The sequence below is a fragment of the Archocentrus centrarchus genome, chromosome 11 (assembly GCF_007364275.1).
Source record: "Archocentrus centrarchus isolate MPI-CPG fArcCen1 chromosome 11, fArcCen1, whole genome shotgun sequence".
NCBI classification, from domain to species: domain Eukaryota; kingdom Metazoa; phylum Chordata; class Actinopteri; order Cichliformes; family Cichlidae; genus Archocentrus; species Archocentrus centrarchus.
This window is the reverse complement of record NC_044356.1, coordinates 24,945,862-24,967,679: the sequence shown is the minus strand read 5'-3', so window position 1 is coordinate 24,967,679 and position 21,818 is coordinate 24,945,862. Positions and strand designations below refer to the sequence as shown.

The following is a 21,818-nucleotide window of genomic DNA, read 5'->3' as shown; positions in this document are numbered from 1 at the left end:
CAGGGGTCATCATAAAAATATATTGCAGAGAACATTTTCAATAGGCTAGGCACAGAGTGGGAAAGTTAAGCAATCGATGCAAAGACAGAATAATGTGCTGGTGATGTGGCTTTGTCCGATACATAATATGTAGCACCATATTTAGACCATGAGCTGGAGGTGCATTTATGATGCAGGGGTTAAATTTTTAAGTACCTATTAAAAAGTTAAAAAAAAAAAATTATAATAATGTGCTTGATAACAGGCAGGTCATGCAGCTAAATTACCTGAATTATTATATATCCACCAATTTAACTGATGTTTAGGAACCATTGTAAAAACACTTTAAAGTCCTCACTTGTGGCTCTAAAATGAAAAATCCAAACTGCTTCTCTTTTTCCTGTGAGAACTGTCATCACGACCGCTTCTCTCCACATACTACAAGTGTTACGACTATGACTTCTTCAGCTCAGCTTCTGTCAGCCTGTGAATCTTGAATCTTTTTCAAGTGTTTGGGTACCGTTTTTTATTTCCTTGTCTTTGAATTGATACAGTTCCATGCAGCTGGTTTCTGCCACCTGCTGGTATGAATATGCTTGTACAGTACAATGCACTGGACATCCATCCATCCATCCATCCATCCATCCATCTATCCATCCATCCATCCATCCATCTATCCATCCATCCATCCATCCATCCATCCATCCATCCATCCATCCAAATGGGGTCATGGAAGGGCCATTTGGTCAAATAAAAACATACAGTTTTATTTGAGTTGTTTCTTATCCTGGCTCTGTATAATATCCTCCTAGGAACACATTATACTGTTTCTGGTTTGTTTAATCCACACACATCCCTGTATTACTTGTTGTGCACCATGTCTGCTTAGTGAGGTGCTTTTCTTTTTTAATTCTGGTGTACCTGACCAATCACTTTGTCAGATCCCCCACTTTTGCTGCTGTCCATCACCTACCTGTCTGAACAACTCGACTGGACAGTTAAAATCCAGGCACCTATTCCTCCAATAACACAACAATAATCAAATGGCAAAACTTACATAAATTTGCATTCATATACCAAGATAGGTTATTTTTTTTAGGGCAACCACAAAAACTGCACAAAACATGAGCAGAAATGTGAGTACCGTATTTTCCGGAGTATAAGTCGCACTTTTTTTCATAGTTTGGCTGGGGGTGCGACCTATACTCCGGAGCGACGTATATGTGACATTTATAACACATGAACCAAAATACTCCAGCCACTTGACATCTCCGTGAACTGCAGCTTTAAGGCAGTCTTGCGTAACCTGTGGGCGCAGTGGATGATGGACGGGGAGCACAGCTTAACGGCAACTGGGAGAATGCGCCACCCAACTTTCCTGGAAGTCATTGGATGGATCAAGAAAACATGGGCTTCAGTGACAAACCATCCTGTTGGGATTCAGAAAGGCTGGAATAATTGGAACTGCAGCTGACGACGAGTCTGACTAACGCGACACAGAAGAGGAAGCGGCGCTTCGTCTACGGAGTGTACGGAATTGTTTAGAAGTGACACCGAGGATGAAGAATTCAATGGATTGATGGTTTGGTTAACTTGTTAGTATGTTCTTTATGCTATGGTTATCTGAATAACTTAATGTTACGTTAACATACCGAACACGTGTTCGTTGTGCGTCATGTAGCTGAATGTGCTACGTTAGCATAACGTAGGCGTAACCGTGTTCGTCCTGTTCTTTAATCCATTATTATTTTAAATTGCCGTTCAAGATGGAATTTCTGCTCTGGGTCTCGGATTCTATCAACCCCCCCCCCCCCCAAAAAAAAGTGCGACTTATAGTCCAGTGCGACCTATATATGTTTTTTTCTTCTTTATTATGCATTTTTTGGCTGGTGCGACCTATACTCCGGAGCGACGTATAGTCCGAAAAATACGGTATTTTATCAAAGTGCATCTACAAGAGTGAAATGTTTTTTTCTGAAAAAGCTGTATATGAATATGAAAAGGCAAAACACTAGAATTTCAATAACTTTCTTACATTAAACAGATTAAATATATTTGCATTTTTCTGTATTCTCACTTGTTTAGGCAAATGCATTGATTTGATTAATGTCTTTCTTGGACTTTATCTTTTTCTTGCAGCACACAAAAACCAGCCTGCACAAGGCATAGACAGGCACTGTCAGACTGGGAATTCCTGCCAAAAGAAAGATGACCACGTTGATCCATGAAGGGTAAGGTACTGACGCCAGAGTTGGAAACTCCTCCTGTAAACCACAAAGCAGCACAATGAGCAAGCAGGCAGCACGTTTCCATTACAGTTTTAATGTTTACCATCAGATCAATGATGCGTCTGCTGTAAATGTATGAGTATAGATTGTATTTGGGTTATTACATGGTAAGTCAATGCATACCCCCATCTGGACCCTCAGAATCCCTTAGAATCAGCTGATTTTTTTTTTTTTAAAAAAGGGGTTAGGCCCTTGAGGTATATGAAATTTGGTGTCTTTTTTAATCACTTCTTTTTTTTTTGAGCTCTCATAACTTGTTAATTGCATGAATTAGCTACATTAAATGTTTAGGGCTGAAAAAGATTTTTTTTTCTATAAAAACTCTGAAACCAACTCAATTTTGCACCAATTCCAAGTGTTACGATCGAAAGCCAAATTCTTGTTTTCATTCTGAATAATTTTTCTATAACCAACTTTGAGCATCACTTTCGTGGGAAATATAATTTCCATGGCAAAATTTCACCAATATAATGTCTATGACGTGGGACGGGGGTGTCAAACATTCTGGGGCCAGAACAGGACCGCCAAAAGATCCAGGATCCACTGCATGGATGACTCTGTTAGTGCCAGCTGTCATAGGGCAAGAGGTGGGGTACACCCCGGGCAGGTTGGCAGTCTGTCACAAAGCCAACACAAAGAGACAAACAGCCATTCATTCTCACATTCACACCTACAATTAATTTAGAATCACCATTTATCCTAACATGCATGTCTTTGGACTGTGGGAGGAAGCTGGAGTATCAGGGAAGCCATGAAGGCGCAGGCAGAACATGCAAACTCCACCCTGAAAGGTCCCTGTGGATGGTGGTGATGACGGTGCTAACTGCTGCACCAGTGTGCTGCCTTGATAATCATGATATCGTGAAAAGAGGGTTTTCCCAACTGGTCATCTTGAGCATGTGAAGCTCAGCTGGTGCCATAATGTAGTCTAGATGGGAATATAATGTGCCAGAGTCAACACACAACCCAACACACCATGGATCAGGATACCTACAATTTGTGTTTTCACAAAGGATATGTGCCACAGAAATCAGCTAAATTTCGCTTAAGCTTATGTGATGGAACTGGATGAATGATTAAACAAGTTGCAGCCAGAGCCAGTTTGCAACAAACCAACACATCCTGACCCAATGGCAACTCTTTGAATGGTCTAGCTCACACATCTGTGGTATCACTCAGCTAGTGATGATGATGATGCCAACAGGGGGAAGCTGACAGAACATTTTGAACTCAGCAAGACAGTCGAAGGAACCCGCAACCATTATTCTATCAGACCAACTTGTAAATAGGCCTGTTGGACTATTTTGCAATATTACTGCAACAACACCAGTAGTGCTACAAGTTGAGACTGATCAGTATGTGGGGAAAAAAGATTGGGGGAGTCATTAGTGGGTTTGTGAGCTTACATAGTTGGGGTCCCAGACTAAATAGGTGAGTTCTCGTTGGGCTTGAGTCACCAGGTAGAAAACTAAAATGACCAGGAGGATGAGAGGGCTGGTGAATCTCCATGAAACCTGCCAGAAGATGCAAGGCTTCTTTCCAATCATGAACTCTATGTCTTCACTGAACCTGTGACACAAGAGGGTTTCAATTAAATTATGATGTATAACATTATTTTTAAAAAACCCCAAGTACCTTGCTGAGATTATTTGCTACACAGGAGTTTTCTGTCCAAAATGGTAGCAACACAAAGAAGACAGACCCGAAAGACTCACATTAAAGTAAAAACATAACGACATAAAGATCAATGAACAATCAAGTTGCAACCTGTAAAGCAAAGCTCATTTCAGACTGTGAGGGGTTGCAACACAGATGAATATAAGATAAGTAAGGATTGTATTTAACTGTGAATCATACAAAGCCACTCTATTAGAGTTCAAGCATAAAAAGGTGGAGCTGGAAATGAGCAGAACAGAGCCTCTTAAATATTTAGTTGTTGCTCAGTTGTGCTACATACATAAAGACTGATGACAGCCTGATGAAACACAGTCACAGGACTTTCTGTTCAAGAGTTCATAGATGTGTGGCTGCTTTATATGGTACTTTTGTAAAAGGCTGTACAGTATTCATACAATACTGTATAAAAATACATAAACTTTGCGCACTAACCTGTCGATGCCATAGATATAAACAACAGCTATCATCTCAGCCAGTCCAATGGTCAGCAGTGGGATGGATCCAGCAAAGTTATCAAAGAGAGTTACCCAATAAAATCCTGAATGCTGCGCAAACAGGAGGCAGATGATGAAGGCTACAAGACATGTTACTCCTGAAACACACATGCACAAAAACAAAGGCTCTAGAGAATCCATCCATTTATCTAGGGTTGCAGGCTGATGTGTTGATTGCTCTGTCTCCAAAACAGAATACCTGTCAGTGCTTCTTGGGGCCATTTTTTAGGAAAGACATTCAAATCTTTCAAGGGGACCACAACTCCTTCAATGTTGCCAATAAGGGTTGAGATACCCAGACAGAGAAGCATGACAAAAAACAGGACAGACCAGACTGGGGAACCCGGCATCTTGGTAATGGCCTCTGTGAAGACAATAAAGGCCAGACCTGTTCCCTCCACTCCCTGAACAAACACAAAGCAGAGTAGAATAAAAAATAATAACACAAGAATGTGAGAGATCTTCATTAAAATAGGCACCTCACTGAGAAGTTTCTGCATGTCACAGGTTTTAATGTTGAGTCCAAAAACAGTATCAGGATAGGAGCTATTCAGATGATGAAGGATTGCGTTGTAGTTGCTTGAAGTGATGGTGTCTTCAGGAAGTTCAAATGCATTCAGTAATGTCCTGATGTTTCTAGGAAGACATTATTTATGGATGAGATTAGTAATTATAGGAATCAGCTTTAGTTATCCAATTACCATTTTTACAGTTTGAGCTAAGGATGAAAAAGCATTTGCAGAAATGCAATTTAGGAATCTTGAATATTACTAATACTGACAAATCTTCTTGTTTAGCTAGTTGTTTAGCTTCTGTTTCAGAAAAATGAAGCCAGTGTGGAAATGCCTTAAAGCTGCATTCAATCTGAAGGCCACCAGATGGCGATAGCTGTGGCTGCAAAAAGACTTCCAGTCCTATACAAGTCTATGGGAAAATTACATAATAATAATAGAATTACTATCACTCATTGACTAATGGCTTGTCAATTACAAGTCTTTGGCTGATGAGCGAATGGTTTCATAGTCAGACCCGCCCTTCTTTGGCATATCTATTATTACTCCAATTGGCTGAGCAGAAAAGAATGGATAGATGGATAGAATACTGTCTAGGAAAACCAGTCTTTTGTGGCTACTCACTCACTGATACAGGTGTTGTATTTCTCAGTGGCTCTAAAGCCAATGACAGTGTAGGTGACTGTGGCAGCATAGATTGAGGTGAGGCCAGTCACAATAGTCAGGATCACAGCATCTTGCATGCAATTGTTGCTTGGAGAAAGAAAGGAAAAATTAAAGCGAGTCAAATCTTAGCATAACTGTCGTGTAGTTGTAAAAGGCATAAACCTTCAATGTGTGCCTTACTGGACAGGGTTGTAGCTTGAAAAGGAGATCAGGCCTCCCCATGCTAAACTAAAGGCGTAAAAGACCTGGGCACCTGCATCCAACCAAGTTGTTGGATTCATCAGCTCGTCCACCTGCAAAGGGGAGACATATAGTGTGATGTGACTTTGAATTAAATCACTATGCAATGTTTTTTATGATTGAAATGTGAAACACACATCTGGTGTGAAGAGATATTTTACTCCATTCATGGCTCCTTCAAGAGTGAGTCCTCGGATCAGGAAGATGGCCAACACTACATAAGGCAGGAGGGCTGTGACGTACACTGCCTGAAGTCATGAAAGAATATAAAAAATTATTAAATAGTCAGAGATGAAACTGATCAAGTAATGGTTGTCTTTGACTACAGGTTCAGTAAACCTTTCCTGAAGTACTGATCCCCCGTATGTAACAGATACAGATGACTGTCCAGGCAGTTAACAGACAGATCACTATGGGCCACTGGAGTCCTCCAGAGTCTGATATTGAGGTGGAAGTATTCAGAGTCACTCTGTAAAAGTAATAGTCCACGGTGGAGCTCTGTTGACACTCTGATACAAATTCTGAAAAAGAATAAAGTCAACACTTACGAGAGTTTGGATAACTAACATGATTTGAGCGTGTCTGTTTGTGTGTGTCTTTTCAACTACCTGTCCTATTTTCATTGAGAGGACACTGGGTCCAAGGCAGTGGGTCTTGAAAGGAATTAAAGAGATACCACATGATCCAGGCTATTAATGTGTTGTAGTACAATCCAATCAATAAAGACACCAGCATGGAGGCAATACCTGTAGGAAAGGATCGTGAACGAAAGTCACACTTTCACAGAACCAAGTTTCCATTAACAGCGTTGTATTCCTGCAGTATCAATAGTTCCTTTGCCCCTTCCATGGGCAAGTGGTTGCAGAGTCTGTTACTTACCAACACCAGTCAGATAGGGGTTGATGGCCCGCCACACTCCCACGCTGCCTTTCCTGAGACGCTGGCCAATGCCAAACTCCAGCAGCAGGAGGGGCAGTCCTTCTAGCACCAGCAGGATGATGTAGGGAATCAAAAAGGCACCTGGAACATGTGGATCAGCAACACAATTATAGAGTCCTTTTCAATATTATAAATCTGTAAATGCTTCAGTAGTGTAATAAAGTTTGGATGTTGAATGTAATTTAAAACAGTCCCTTCTGTGTGTGAATAGTTTGTAGGCAGAATTGGATGGGTTTGTTATGTTTACACCTACATTTATAATCTGTGTGCTCTCCCTTCCTGCACCCATCTTTGTCAAATTTCAAGATACCTGGTATCCTGCCTCCATTGTCTATTTGCCTTGCTGTTATTATGTTATTATTACAGCATCCATTGTGCACTAATCAGTTTTGAAGTTCCATTAAAATTTCTGTGCATGATTGATTTGTTTATACAGTTTTTTTCTCTGCGAATTGCCACCTTACTGTGATGTAGAGGTTTGCATGTCCCAGTGATCCCAGGGGCTATATTGTTGGGGGGATTTTGCACTCTGGCTGGGTCTCCCAAGGCAAATTTGTCCTGGGTGAAAGGCCAGACGAAGAGTGATTTAGACGACTCATACGAGAGGCAATTCAAGGGAATAGTTTACTCTGCCTGGGATGGGGTTACTGGGGCCCTACCCTGGAGCCAGGCCTGGGGAGGGTGCTCAAGGGAGAGTGCTTGGTAGCCGGACCTTCCCCCATGGGGCCTGGCTGAGCACAGCCCAAAGAGGAGACATGGGCCTGCCCTCCTGTAGGCCCACCACCCACAGGAGGTGCTAGGTCCAGTGTGTGTCGGGCTGCAATCGAGGGCAGAGGCCTTGGTGGATCGAGCCCTGGCTATCGAGGCTGGTGACTGGGACATGGAATGTCACATTTCTGGTGAGGAAGGATCTTGAGCTTCTTGTTACTTAATGTTGAAACAGCAACAGTATTATCACAGATAAAACTCTTGACTCCTGAGATGGCAATACCATTGCAAATACATGACACTGACAGCTCCACTAATAAATCTGTGCTTTTACTTGTGGGTTTTCAAGCCAAGACTGATGGACGTGGTGTGCGAAGCTGACATTTATTTCTGTTTTCCATGAGCAGGTTTTTTATTTATTTATTATTACTATTATTTATTTGAAAGAAATATGCACTCCTTAAAACAAAGCTCCTTTAAAAAAATGGCATGCAACTTTTTTGTATTGTATTTGGTACCATTTTAGTTTGAGGTACAAAAGTAGCTTTCATTTACCAAACAGTACGTTCGCCTTGTGTAGCTTTGCTGTGTTTCAGAATCTTCCACGTGTCAAATAATTGGTAGTTTGCAAAACGTCCATTCACAGCCTTTTTGTAATTTTTTAAAATCATGGCTAATTCTGCTCCTTCCAGGAAAACATTAAAATACCCAGGAACCTCCACCATGCTGTAATAAAAAATAATAATAACTGGAAATAGAGATAATGTGATGCTTTGCCATTTTCATCTGGGCTTACCTCCTCCATGGCTTTGACACAAGTAAGGGAATCGCCATACATTTCCAATCCCAACACAGAAGCCCACACACGTTAAGATGTACTGAACTTTGTTGTCCCACTTGGGCCTGTCTTCATCTTCCTTCTCCATCTTTTCCAGATCCGCATAGCTAGGGATCCTGAGATCCAGTCCTGGGTTAGAAAAAACCAGTCTCATGGTAACCCACTGAAACGGAGATGTTACTATCGTTCTGGAAAGTTGAAGTGAGGTCTAACTATAAGCACTTAGCTACGCTGAAACAAGTTTATGATCTTTTACTTTATCTGGTTCAATTCACTGATAAGCAAGTGTGCACTCTGTCAGTACTTTATAAGTCACAAAATGTAATCAAACATTAGACAGTGGCATGGTAGCTCTCAGTGTTTTAATCTGCTGACACTGGGTGTCCCTCCTAATCCCATTTTGCAACCCAGTCACTTATGGAGAAGTCTTATTGTTTCCTGGGGCTGATAAGGGGGTAAATGAACTTTGCAGGATACTTTGATGTGCAGTCTTGGATGGTGACAATGGCAAGTGAGGGCTCACAGTTGTTGCTCCAAGAATTCAAAAGGAGTCATGTGAGAGGTAGGAAGGTAGGAAGGTCCAGATTTTCAAGGAGGCAGTTCTTGATGTGTTGCATGACCAGTGGCTCAAAATATTTCATTACTATTGGTGTGAGAGCTACAGGGTGGTAGTCTTTTGGGACAGGAATGATCATGGTGGCTCTGTCATTACTATCATCCATCCATCCATCCATCCATCCATTAACCACTTTCACATGTTCAAAACTTCACCCTCAACTTCATATTTTATTATCTGTTTTCAACAACTTTGTAGTTAATATGAAATAGACGTGAGCACCCACCAGTGTTTTAAAACTGAGTTACAGCCCACATAGAGCATTGTGCTGGACTCACTCACTACATTTAGGGCCATGATCCTCAAATCCAGACCTCCTGGCCCGGTGAATCAAATGGCTGAATTACCTCCTCAGTATGCAGTCAAGTTCTCCAGAGTCCTGCTAATGACTTCTATATTTGACTCAGGTGTGTTGAAGCAGAGACACATCTAAAACAGGACACTGGGCCACAAGGCCTGGATTTGAGAACCACTGATTTAAGGTAATGTTAAAAATACATAAAATGGAACTTTTTCATTTGTAAAAGGTGAATTCACAAATGTTAATTATACTGTATGTTGCCCAACAGACAGGAATGTGATATTTTTCAAGTAAATGTATGAGTTTATCCTTTATTGTCCTTGATATGACAACATAAAAGAGCATAAATGTTTGTCCTTGCAAAACTTTTTATTGGATTGGCCATGATTGGATATGTGCGATCCTTTGTTACAGCATTCACATCTGTTTAAACTACAGGAAGTACGTCTTCTTTTCTTGGCTGCAATGCTTGCAGTTTTTCTTAGATTAAAATGGTTGGGTTTATATAAAAGAGGACCACATCAGGGCTCTATGACTCACTGATTTCTTTAAGTTACCAAACAAAGAGTACCGATGATTGGCCAGGTACTTCCCATGTACCTGAATACTCAACATTACACAGTTTATTATTCAAAGACAGCTGATGATAAATGGTTATCTGTTATTTTATGCATAGAAATCTTTGTTCAAACTGGAAATAGTATTATAAGTATAATGTTTCCCAAAAAGACAATGATTAATTTATTGTATTTTTAAAATGTTGTACAATGGTGCTGTTTTTAAAGTAGACCAAAGAGTTTTCTGCTTTCCTAAACCCTTAATCGTCCATTTATAGCAAAGTCTTTATTTAGATGTAGTGGTGTGCTCATACTACAGAGTGACCTTCTAATGACAGTTTGGGTTCAGTAATTATATAAGACAATCAGGTAAGTCAGATAGGGACAGTTAAGTCATGCGGAAATGTATCTTGCTTTTATCATTATTATTGTAAATCATTAAAGGACAGAGTTTGGCAATTACGAACCTAAAGCGCAAGAGACAAAGTTCAGTATGCAACATACTTCACATTATTCTAATATTTCTTGTTAGGTGGTTAGTTTTTGTTTCTTATGCTTTAGGAAATTCTCTTTTCATGCCAGCTATCGATAAATAAAACATGTACATAAACACTAGCTCAAACACAGACAAACACTAGTTTCTTGCATTTCCTCGCAAATCTTAAAATTAAACTGAACTTTAATCATACAAAAATTACACACATCTTCAGTATGTTTGATCTGAATATGATGAAAACGCATGTTGAGATTCATGTTGTCTCTGCTTTACTTTTAAGGAAATAATTGTAAAGATAATGAAGGACTACTGAATAACTGCTGACACTGATGCTTCACTTTTATGGGACACAGAAACAGTAGATAACAATAAAGTAATCCTGAAGCAATAATGAACGAGTGAATAACTACTAAGTATGACGTAGATGTTCTTGCTGTTCACACTCATATTCACTCTCTTGACACATCCATTCAAAGACATAGAGAGAGAGAGAGAAAATGGCAGAAAATGACACACACTGCAGTGCATGATTAAAGCCACAGTCATTAACTAGTGAGTGGGCAAAATACTGTGTGCAAAGAAAGGCCCCAACCACCCAGGAAGCTTGAACTCATACTGTTGTCAGTGGTGTAAAACGACTGTGCTAACCAGTGCTAACCAACACACCGCCCCAGTCATAGAGCAAATTCTACATCTTCTTGTTTCTTATTACTTTCTTCTTCTTCTGTCAGCTGCTCCCTTTAGGGGTCACCGCAGTGGATCATCTGTCTGCATCTCACCCTGTCCCTTCTGTCACACCAACCTTCTACATGTCCTCTTTCACTACATCCATGAATCTTCTCTGTGGTCTTCCTCTCTTCCTCCTGCAGCTCCATGTTTAGCATCCTTTGTCCAATAAGCCACTATCCCTCCACTGCACATATTCAAACCATCTGACTTTGTTTAAAACCTACTCAGCCTGAGCTGTCCCTCTGACATACTCATTTCTTATGACATGGGTGGGTAACCACACTAAAACTTTCTGATAAAACATTGCCTCCCTAGTGGACAGAATAAAAAAAAATCTTATTGATTGCAATAAGTACCTTTAAAGGTAAAACTGGAGCTAGATTATAACTCATGAAAGAACACTGTGACAACATTACTGCAGAAATATTCTGGTCACTTATGGAACTAAGGATGGACTCTACAAACAGTTACAGCTTTCTTCACAGCCTGAACTCTCTGAGACAGCTTTCTTGTCATTTCTTTAAACAGACTTCAGGAATAGTTCTCAAGGCTTCTTGAAGGACATTCAAAGTTCTTCTTTGGATGTTGGCTGACGTTTGATCTGTTCTCTGTCAAGATGATCCCACACTGCTTCAATAATGTTGAGGTCCATCTATCGGAGAGACAGCAAAAACCTTTAGGAAAGTCAAACTAGCAATCAGGTGCATTCTTAAAAACAGAAAAAGCAATGGCCATCTCAGCAACACCAAAAGGTCTGAAAGCCCACAGAAGACAACTAAAAGTGCATGATGACAGAATTATTTCCATGGTGAAGACGACATCTAACCAAATCAAGAATACTCTCGAGGAGGCAGGAGTATCACTGTCTGAGTCTACAATCAAGACATACATTGTTCTACAACAAGGTGTAAAACACTGGTTACGTTCAAGAACAAGAAAGCCAGGAAATATCTAAATGAGCCTAAATGGATAAATGAGAGCAAGATCAACTGCTACCAGAATGAGGGGAAGAGAAAAGTATAGAGAGAAAGAGAATCAGCTCCGAAGCATACTACATCATCTTTCAAGCATGGTGGAGGCAATGTATGGCTGCCATTTGAACCGATTCACTAACGTTCATTAATGATGTGACTGCTGATAGAAGTAGCAGGATGAATTGTGAAGTGTGATGGGCTATACTCTCTGCTCAAAGTCAACTAAATGCTACAAAAATCAAAACAGTCAAATTATGGACCAAACTGTATGGAGTACAAAAAGAACCCCGCGTACCAGCATGAACACATAATTCAAAAAGTAAAGTCAGTAGCTGACCAGAAGCAGTTCTTTTAAGAAGAACATCGTGTTTGCCTAATTCACAAGTAACTGAAACACTTGTTTGAAGTCCACAAAGATGTGATTGATTATAATTGTTTATGCTTAGCCAAAACACAAGACTGTGTTTGTCTATATGTGGATGATCACATCACATTTGATCTGTACTTGATTTTACAACCACTGTGTTCTCTCATTATGAGGTCTCCCTCTGCTGGACAATTTCATGCACTGCATCTTCTAATTAATATTTTTACTTTAGAGAAAGGCTAGCTTTTAAAACTGATAAATCTGTTAAAGGACTCTCGTGACATTAATGTAATCAGTCAGTTTCATTTTTTTTTCTCTGTTTAGCTTTTTTTCCTTGCAAGACACAGACCAGTCCACATAATGCATACATGGGCACTACCAGACAGGGAACTCCTGTTAAAAGACAACTGCATTGATCTGGGTATAGTTCTGATGTTATAGCTGGGAACACCTCCTATAAAACTTTATACTTATCAAACTTTGATGAACTAGGATTAAAAATGGCTGAGTCACCAGGTAGAAAACTAAAATGACCAGGAGGTTAGAGGACTGAAATCTGCGAGAAGATGGACAGCTCATACCCAATTATGAACTTTATGTACTCATTACCTAGAATACTTTAGTATACAGAGGAGTCCATGGTTAAAAGAATGACTGCAAGATGTCCAGGTTCTGTAGCTGCAAAACAAGCCAAAATCATCACTCCTCCACCATCATGCTTGTCACCTGGTACGAGGTGTTTGTGCTGATATCCTGTGTTTGGTTTTCTCCAAACCTGGTGCTGTTCATTATGTCCAAACATCTCCACTTTGGCCTCATCTGTCCAAAGGACATTCTTCCAGAAGTCCTTTGGTTTGTTAAGGCGCAACTCTGCAAACCTAAACTGTACAGCGATGTTCTCTTAGAGCAGTGGTTCTCAAATCCAGGCCTCGTGGTCCAGTGTCCTGCAGGTTTTAGATGTGTCCCTGATCCAACACAACTAAATCAAATGGCTGAATTACCAGTATGCACCTCAGTATGCAGTCAAGTTCTCCAGAGTCCTGCTAATGACTTCGATATTTGACTCAGGTGTGTTGAAGCAGAGACACATCTAAAACCTGCAGGACACCGGACCTCGAGGCCTGGATTTGAGAACCACTGTCTTAGAGAGAAGAGGCTTTCTCCTGGCAACTCTTCTAAAAAAACCATACTTTTTCAGTCTTTTTCTAATTGTATTGTCATGAACTTTAACATTTAACACACTGTGGGCTGTAGAGTCTGACATGCAGCTCTTGGGCGCTTTGCAATTTTTTCTGAGCATTGCATGGTCTGACCTTGGGGTGTATTTGCTGCAATGTCCACTCATGAAGATTGTGGCATTGTGTTAAAACACACCTGGACGCTCCAGACCTGCAAACTGCCAAAATGTCTGCTTTTATAGAGGTAGTCACAGTTGCTGCTGACCAGCTATTCAAGTGCATTTGATGAGCAGCATCTGGCTGCTATTTACAAGCTTAATTCCTATGGAAGCAGTGAGGGTGCATGTACACTGTGATGTAGCTTTGATCTGTGACATTTAACTTTTCCCATCAAGATCTGGAACATATATCTGGTGGGAAGAGGAACTTTTATCTGCTCACGGCACCTGTGAGACTCATTCCTCAGATCAGGATTATAGTCAGGCTACATCATACAGGTGGGGTGTGATGTAGACTGTCTGAGATGATGACAAACAAACAAATAAATGCTGGTGGAATAATTGGTAAGGGTAGTGATAGTGGAAGTGTTTAAAATTTGTAATCCATTCTTTAATGATGCCGTATGATGATAAGTTGTCCATCTATATGAGTAACAACATCTTGTTAGAATGAAAGGGCAGTAACCTTTATGGTCAAAACACCCCTTCTTACTATCAATAAAACAAACCAATTAGCTTTATGCAGAAATATAATAATATGTTTTCCTTATCTCCGTGAATAATAAACTTGTAAGGAAGGTGACTTTGCACCTTTGAGATACAGCTTTAATCTTTATAAGCAAAATATTGTATAATATTATGTATGATATGCATTAAATGTATATTTTGAGGACCATTAGAGATCAGATCAGATGAAACCCTTTTAAATAAATCAAGACAGTGTAGGAGTCGGTGGAAGGAGACACGAGCAGGTATGTAGTCTCAGCTTTATTCGTAAAACACACAACAACTAGAACTCCAAATATAACTCCTCAAAAGGAGGAGTCAAGCCCTTTTATCCCAGGCCCCTCTCTCCCGCCTTTTCCCGATCTATTCCGGTCTCTCTCTCCGCAATAAGAGCTTGGGGCATTCTGGTGTGAAATGTGCATATATGTGGCCACCACACAGGCCCCCCCTGAACACACAGAATGGCAAACAATACAATAATAAAAACAGCAACCATTTTCAAGTCAACATAGCAAAAATAAAATACCACATCAAGAGTATCTCCTAGGGGGTTTAACAAGGCGGCCGCCACGGCTGTGCTTGGCGACCACAGGTGGTGAAAACGAGGGAGGGGCATAGCCCCGACTACGGCGAGACTGCCCCCTCGCAGGGGAAAAAAACAGCAGCTGGGGGCAGGTCCTCCGAGTGAGGCATAGAAACGGGAGGACGACCGCGGCGCGGAGGTTGGGCCAACTCAATAGGACCATCCGGAAACATGTGAGCAGGCTTAAGGCGATCCACCGAAACCCGCTCCTGACGACCTCCCAGCTCAACCAAAAAATCCTTAGGTCCCACCTCTAGCACACGGAATGGACCATCATAAGGAGGTCGAAGTGGAGAACGGTGCGCGTCATGGCGGATAAAAATGTACTTGGCAGACATCAGGTCCTTTGGCACATATGACTGTGGAAGGCAGTGATGCGCCGCTACTGGGGCCAAAAACCTATCATTCCCCGGGAAAACCGGCCCGCTCCTTTTGTCGGCCCCCGAAGCAGATGCACCAGGAAGGAATTCCCCTGGAACCCTCAAAGGCTGGCCCAGGACCAGCTCGGCTGAAGAAGACTGCAGGTCCTCCTTAGGTGTCGCACGCAGGCCCAGCAGGACCCAAGGAAGGCGGTCAACCCAGCTGCTGTCCACCAGCGCAGCCCGTAAGGCAGCCTTCATGGTACGGTGGAACCTCTTGCAAAGGCCATTGGCCTGCGGGTGGTACGCGGTAGTGCGATGGAGTCTGACGCCAAGGTTCTCCGCCACAGCAGTCCACAGCTCAGACGTGAACTGAGGACCCCTGTCAGATGTCAAGTCAAGCGGTACGCCAAACCGAGATACCCAGGAGGAGACGAACGCACGCGCAACATCTGCTGAGGTGGTTGACGCCAAAGGAACTGCTTCAGGCCACCGAGTCGTCCTGTCCACCATTGTCAGGAGATGGGTGAAACCCCGGGAAGGGGGAAATGGACCTACCAGGTCTACATGGACATGTTCGAACCTTCTCTGGGGTATGGGAAAGTGCTCCAGAGGGGATTTGGTGTGTCGTTGCACTTTGGCGCGCTGACAAGCAACACATGAGGAAGCCCACGCCCTGACCTCTTTCCGGAGGCCGGGCCACACAAACTTGGCCCCTACCAACTTAACTGAGGCTTTAACTCCTGGGTGCGAAAGAGAATGAACTGCCTCAAAAACCCGCCGACGCCAGCAAGCAGGAACCAAGGGGCGAGGCCTGCCCAATGAGACGTCGCAAAGTAGGGTTACGCCACTATCCTGAAATGAGACATCTTCCAAACGCAAACTGGACTCGGCCGCCTTAAAAGCCTGAATCTCCGTATCCGTAAGTTGGTCGGCAGCCATGGCAGAGTAGTCCACTCCCAAATGCACAGAACTAACCTGCGCCCTGGACAGACAGTCAGCCACCCGATTACACTTGCCGGCGACGTGCTGAATGTCAGTGGTAAACTCTGAAATAGCAGAAAGCTGCCGTTGCTGCCGTGCAGTCCATGGTTCTGAAACCTTTGCCATGGCAAATGTGAGAGGTTTGTGGTCTACAAAAGCGGTAAAGTCACGGCCCTCAAGCAGGAACCGGAAATGACGCGTCGCGAGAAAAAGGGCAAGGAGCTCCCTGTCAAACGTACTGTACTTTCTCTCCGCATCCCGAAGCTTCCTGCTAAAAAAGGCGAGGGGCTGCCAAGCACCACCCACCCATTGTTCGCACACGGCCCCGACTGCAAAATCGGAGGCATCGGTAGTAAGGGCAACAGGCGCCTCGGGAGACGGGTGGGCCAGCAGGGCAGCGTTGGCAAGAGCAGCTTTGGCACTGTCAAATGCCTGCACCCGCTCAGGTGTCCACTCTATCTCTTGGTTGCCTTTCTTGCCCTTAAGTGCATTGTACAGAGGGTGCATGAGGTGAGCAGCCCGGGGGATGAAACGGTTATAAAAGTTCACCATCCCCAAAAACTCCTGCAGGGGCTTCACTGAGGAAGGGCGCGGAAAAGCAGAAACCGCCTCCACCTTAGCGGGCAGGGGAAACGCCCCTTGGGGCGAAACGAGGTGTCCCAAAAACTCTATGGCCGGCAGACCGAACTGGCATTTAGCTGGATTCACAATCAAACCGTGCTCACTGAGACGCTCAAACAACTGGCGGAGGTGCACTGAATGCTCCGCGGCGGAAGGGCTGGCAACCAGTATGTCATCCAGATAGACGAACAAAAATGGCATACCACGCAAAACGGAGTCCATGAGGCGCTGAAACGTCTGTGCCGCGCCCTTCAGACCGAAGGGCATTCGCAAAAACTCGAAAAGGCCAAAAGGAGTGATAACCGCGGTCTTGGGCACATCACGCGGATGGACAGGAACCTGATGGTATCCCCTCACCAAATCCACCTTTGAAAAAATAGTTGCCCCCGCAAGATGAACCGAAAAATCTTGAATGTGGGGAACCGGGTACCTGTCATTAGTCGTCGCATTATTAAGGCGCCAAAAATCCCCACAAGGGCGCCACCCACCGTCAGCTTTAGGGACCATGTGCAACGGGGACGCCCACGGGCTGTTTGAGCGGCGCACAATACCAAGGCGCTCCATGTTTGCAAACTCCTCCCTGGCTATCGCTAACTTCGCGGCATCGAGACGGCGTGCACGCGCAAAAACCGGCGGACCCACAGTGGTAATGTAATGCTCCACACCATGTTTAGCTACGGCTGCAGAGAAGGTGGGAACCGTGAGGGTGGGAAACTCGGCAAGCAAACGCTGGTACTCATCACCTGTGGCAAGCATGTTAGCGAGGGGCAGGGGGCCAGGACTACCAAGTGTACAGGGGTAGGTATCAAAAGACACAGCATCTATCAAGCACCTATTAGCTACATCGACCAACAACCTGAAAGCACACAAGAAATCAGCGCCGAGTATAGGTACTGACACAGACGCTATCACAAAGTCCCAGTTAAACTGACGTCCCTTGAAACACACAGTCACCAACCTCATTCCATATGTGCGAATGGGGGTACCGTTCGCCGCGTCCAGCAGGGGTCCGTGACATTGTCCCAAGGCGTCCGCAGCTGAAGCCGGCATGATGCTACGCTGAGCACCCGAGTCCACAAGCAGACGGCGTCCCGAAGCAGTGTCCTCAATGAAGAGCAGCTTGTCCGAGCTGCCAGCGCACACAGCTGCTAGTGAGCACCGGCCCTCTCGTTTCCCTGGTGCTGGAAGGTACACGGCGGAATGCAGCGCTTCGCCTTCACTCCGAACCGGCGATGATAGAAGCAGAGCACGCTCTCCTTCCTCCGGCGCTCTGCGACGGCGGCCACAGCACCAGCTTCTCTCGTCTCCGCCCCTTGTAGAGCCGCACTCGGTAAAAGTGCATGCACACCGGAATGCCTGGATGCCAGCAAAATCTTGTCTGCCTCTTCAGCTAGCCCGCGGTAATCCTTGGCCCGTATCAGAGCGGAGCGGGCTAGCGCGGTGCGCACGGGAGGGGGGAGCTGGCGCAGGAACAGATGCATAAAGAGAAACGAAGCGTCGCCCGGGCCGAGCAGAGCCAGCATGTGCTCCATCAGCTCGGAGGGTTTACCATCTCCCAAGCCATTCAGGGACAACAGGCGATCAGCCCGCTCTTCGTCTGAAAGCTGATAAATCCGCAGCAGGTTCTCCTTCAGCGCTCCATACTTGTTAGCAGGCGGCGGGTCCCGGAGCAGTCCCATCAGCCGGCGGGTAGAAGCAGAGTCCAGCGCCGCGACGACATGGTAATACTTGGTGTCGTCTGAGGTGATCCCGCGGAGGTGAAACTGGGCCTCCACATGCTGGAACCAAGGCTCTGGATCGTGCTGCCAGAACTCCGGGAGCTTGACCGTGGCCGCAAAAATAGCGGGAGAAACGGCGGCGGCTGGTGAGGAAACGGCGGCGGCTGGTGAGGAAACAGCGGCCGCGGCCGTTGAGCTGTTGTCAGCAGACATGTTCTTTAGTCGGGGTCACCAATGTAGGAGTCAGTGGAAGGAGACACGAGCAGGTATGTAGTCTCAGCTTTATTCGTAAAACACACAACAACTAGAACTCCAAATATAACTCCTCAAAAGGAGGAGTCAAGCCCTTTTATCCCAGGCCTCTCTCTCCCGCCTTTTCCCGATCTATTCCGGTCTCTCTCTCCGCAATAAGAGCTTGGGGCATTCTGGTGTGAAATGTGCATATATGTGGCCACCACAACAGTGCAATTAGAAAACTACTGAATGAGTATGGCTTGTTTGGAAGAGTTACCAGGAGAAAACCTTTCACTGAACTCTATGCAGTCCTGTGAAAACGTTCTTTTTCACATAACAGTATACTTATATACAGATGGGAAAGAGCCCAAAGGGAAAAAAACAAGCTGTCTTAGTGTTGGACCTTCAGAACAGCTTCAGTGCATGCTGGCATCACTTCTATAAATCTCTTGAACTCTACAAGGAGAATTCAACACCATTCCTCAAGAAGATATTTCTGTCATGTACCGTTGTGTGGCAGACAGGATGAGGACCCCAACGCAGGATACAGAGCACAGATGTAAACTCATAAAAACAGCTTTATTGCTGGAAATCAGGACGGAGCTGGATGGGGCCAGCAGAACAAAACTAGGAAACTTCTTTCACAGGAATGCAGACTGACAGAGGGACACACAGCAGGCAGGAAAACTATGATGAGGACGCAAGTGAGAACTGAGGGCAACGCAGATGATAAATACACAGGGAATGACAATGGACAACAGGAAACAGCTGGAGAGAACAGGTGGACAGAATCATACTAATGAAAACACAGGAAGTGAAACTCAACACAACACAGGGAACAGGAGGCTAGGAAAATGAAACAGGATGTGCAACCTAAACATGGCCAAAATACAGAGGACTTGACAAGAGGGAGGCACACACACTGAGGGAGAAATAAACAGGCACTGGAGCACAGGGATGCAGGGAACAAGGAGAGCAAAGGAAGCAGGAATACTAACAATAACTAAGAACAGGACTCAAAGCAATGAACTGTAACGCAAAAGCCATAGGGAACTCAGGATCAGTGATTACAAAACCTAAGAATCAAAACACAAAACACTGGGCAAAGCCCAGGACCATGACAATTTCATCATTTGGTGTTTTGATGATGATGGTGGAGAGCACTGTCTAATTAGCCAGTTTATCACACTACATGTTCTACTTGTCAAATATTTGGACTGTAAAGTGCAACAGGCACCAAACAAACCTGTCAGTTCTCACTAAATAAACTTAAGAGCCATGTGCAAAACATGTATGAGTGCAATGCAAAGATATGACTAAAGTTCATAATTAAGACAAAAGAATCCATGCGTACATGTAAAGACACAACATGAGGTAAAAATAATTATCTTTAATCAATAAATATCCAGTTAATTTACCCTTAGTTAACAGTTAATTACAAATTTGTGAATAATTGGTTTGTAAACCATCTATGAAACAGTCTGTAAAGTTGGAATACTTGTTTCTTACTGTAAATCATCCGTTTTGTGGCTGTGGCATAAATCAAAACATGGTAAACCTGCAGACTGCAGTTTGTGTTCGGTTTTATTCACAGTGTAGTTTGTTTTCACTTGTTTCCCTGACACAAACTAGCCAAATGCCTATTGTCTTGGTATAGTAGTTGTTTAATTTAATTTGGTTTTAGATTAAAATGTGACAAGTGAGTACAGTCACAACTATTGTCACAACATGTGCATCATAAGCATGGATGGATTATCATGATCCCAGGCCCTGGACACAAACTAGCCACTGGACTAGCTACCTACTCAAACAAACAGTGCAATGTGTACACTCTATGTGTTCTTTCTAAGCATACAGACTTTTGTCAGACTGTAATGCAAGGCAGCTTAAAACTACACCATTTCTTTGAACCTATATTTTTTATTTTAACATTTTATTTTTTAAGTTTTTCACATACCATGTGCAGAATAATTTAAACACTAAGGCAATGGTTCCCAAAGTGTGGGCCGCGAAGGTACTACATTGTGTTTTTTAAACGTTTATTTTACCAGGTAAAATGTTTGAGAACCAGTTCTCATTTGCAAACATGAAATTACTCACAAGTATGCATAGTTACATATTTACATAAATGTATTTATTTATATGAAAAGTGAATTAAAATGGGTAATAGGAGGTGTTTCCCAGTGGCAAGTGGGTCACAAATTGGCATTAACACTTTACATATGACTGGGCAGTATTAGCAATTTATAGCCAACAACTTGTGTCGTTTATGTTTTTTTAAATCAAATTTTCAAGAAAATACATCACTTGCTCTTGTATTTTGATGAGATTGAAGACGGGCTTCTAGCTAGGAGAATTTCACAGGCCAGCGCTAACGGACGATGGGTGGTGGTGGGGTCGGTGTAAAGGATTTTTAAGGGGGCCACAGCACTCTTGATTTTGGGAACCACTGCCCTAAGGAATCAAAATCTTGTTAAAACCTCAGTAAAAAAATGTCCTACCTAAAATGCCGGCTTACTTCTGACATTCTTTGGAGAAAAGTCCTTTGTTCAAAAGTCCAGTTCTCATGCGGTTCTGATTTAATGGCCACAAGTGACAGGGTGTTCAGGTGTCTGTGTGTTATCATTAGTTCATTTCTAATTTTGAACATTTACAAAAAGGACAAATTTCCTTGCAAAGTGTCATCAGGAGGCATTAAATTGCCTTAGGTCTCAGTCACACAGGCCTACAGACTGGATAGTAACCATCTGTCAATCACTGGTAGTGAGGGAAAAATGTGTATACCTCAACCGATTCCAACTAGTTTCCAGTAGTTGCTGGTAGTTTCTGTGAAATCGATTGCTGAAGCCCCAGTCAAACAGACACAGAGACCCTGGCAACTGCTGGTTGCAAGCGCTAGTGTGAAATCGGCTGCAAAGAGGTATACAGTACTACACCAAAAACCTCCTTGCGACTGATTTGTCCACTAGCCGGTTTCCACTGCTGACACTAGTTTGGTTGGAAGATGCCGACTTGTCTGTAAACACTTGTAAACT

At 43.4% G+C, this 21,818-nt stretch overlaps 1 protein-coding gene across 1 annotated transcript; it reads right to left on the bottom strand.

Annotated features, from left to right (window-relative positions):
* Positions 1-2,060: 2,060 nt before the first annotated feature.
* Positions 2,061-8,495, bottom strand: LOC115788059 (sodium-dependent neutral amino acid transporter B(0)AT1-like). The gene is made up of 12 exons (XM_030740942.1): positions 8,300-8,495; positions 6,736-6,876; positions 6,465-6,602; positions 6,196-6,377; positions 5,994-6,104; positions 5,797-5,909; positions 5,575-5,703; positions 4,918-5,074; positions 4,638-4,842; positions 4,377-4,536; positions 3,674-3,836; positions 2,061-2,243 (listed from the first exon to the last, which is right to left on the bottom strand). The coding sequence occupies exons 1-12, from the start codon at positions 8,493-8,495 to the stop codon at positions 2,061-2,063; spliced, it is 1,878 nt and encodes a 625-aa protein (XP_030596802.1).
* Positions 8,496-21,818: the final 13,323 nt, after the last annotated feature.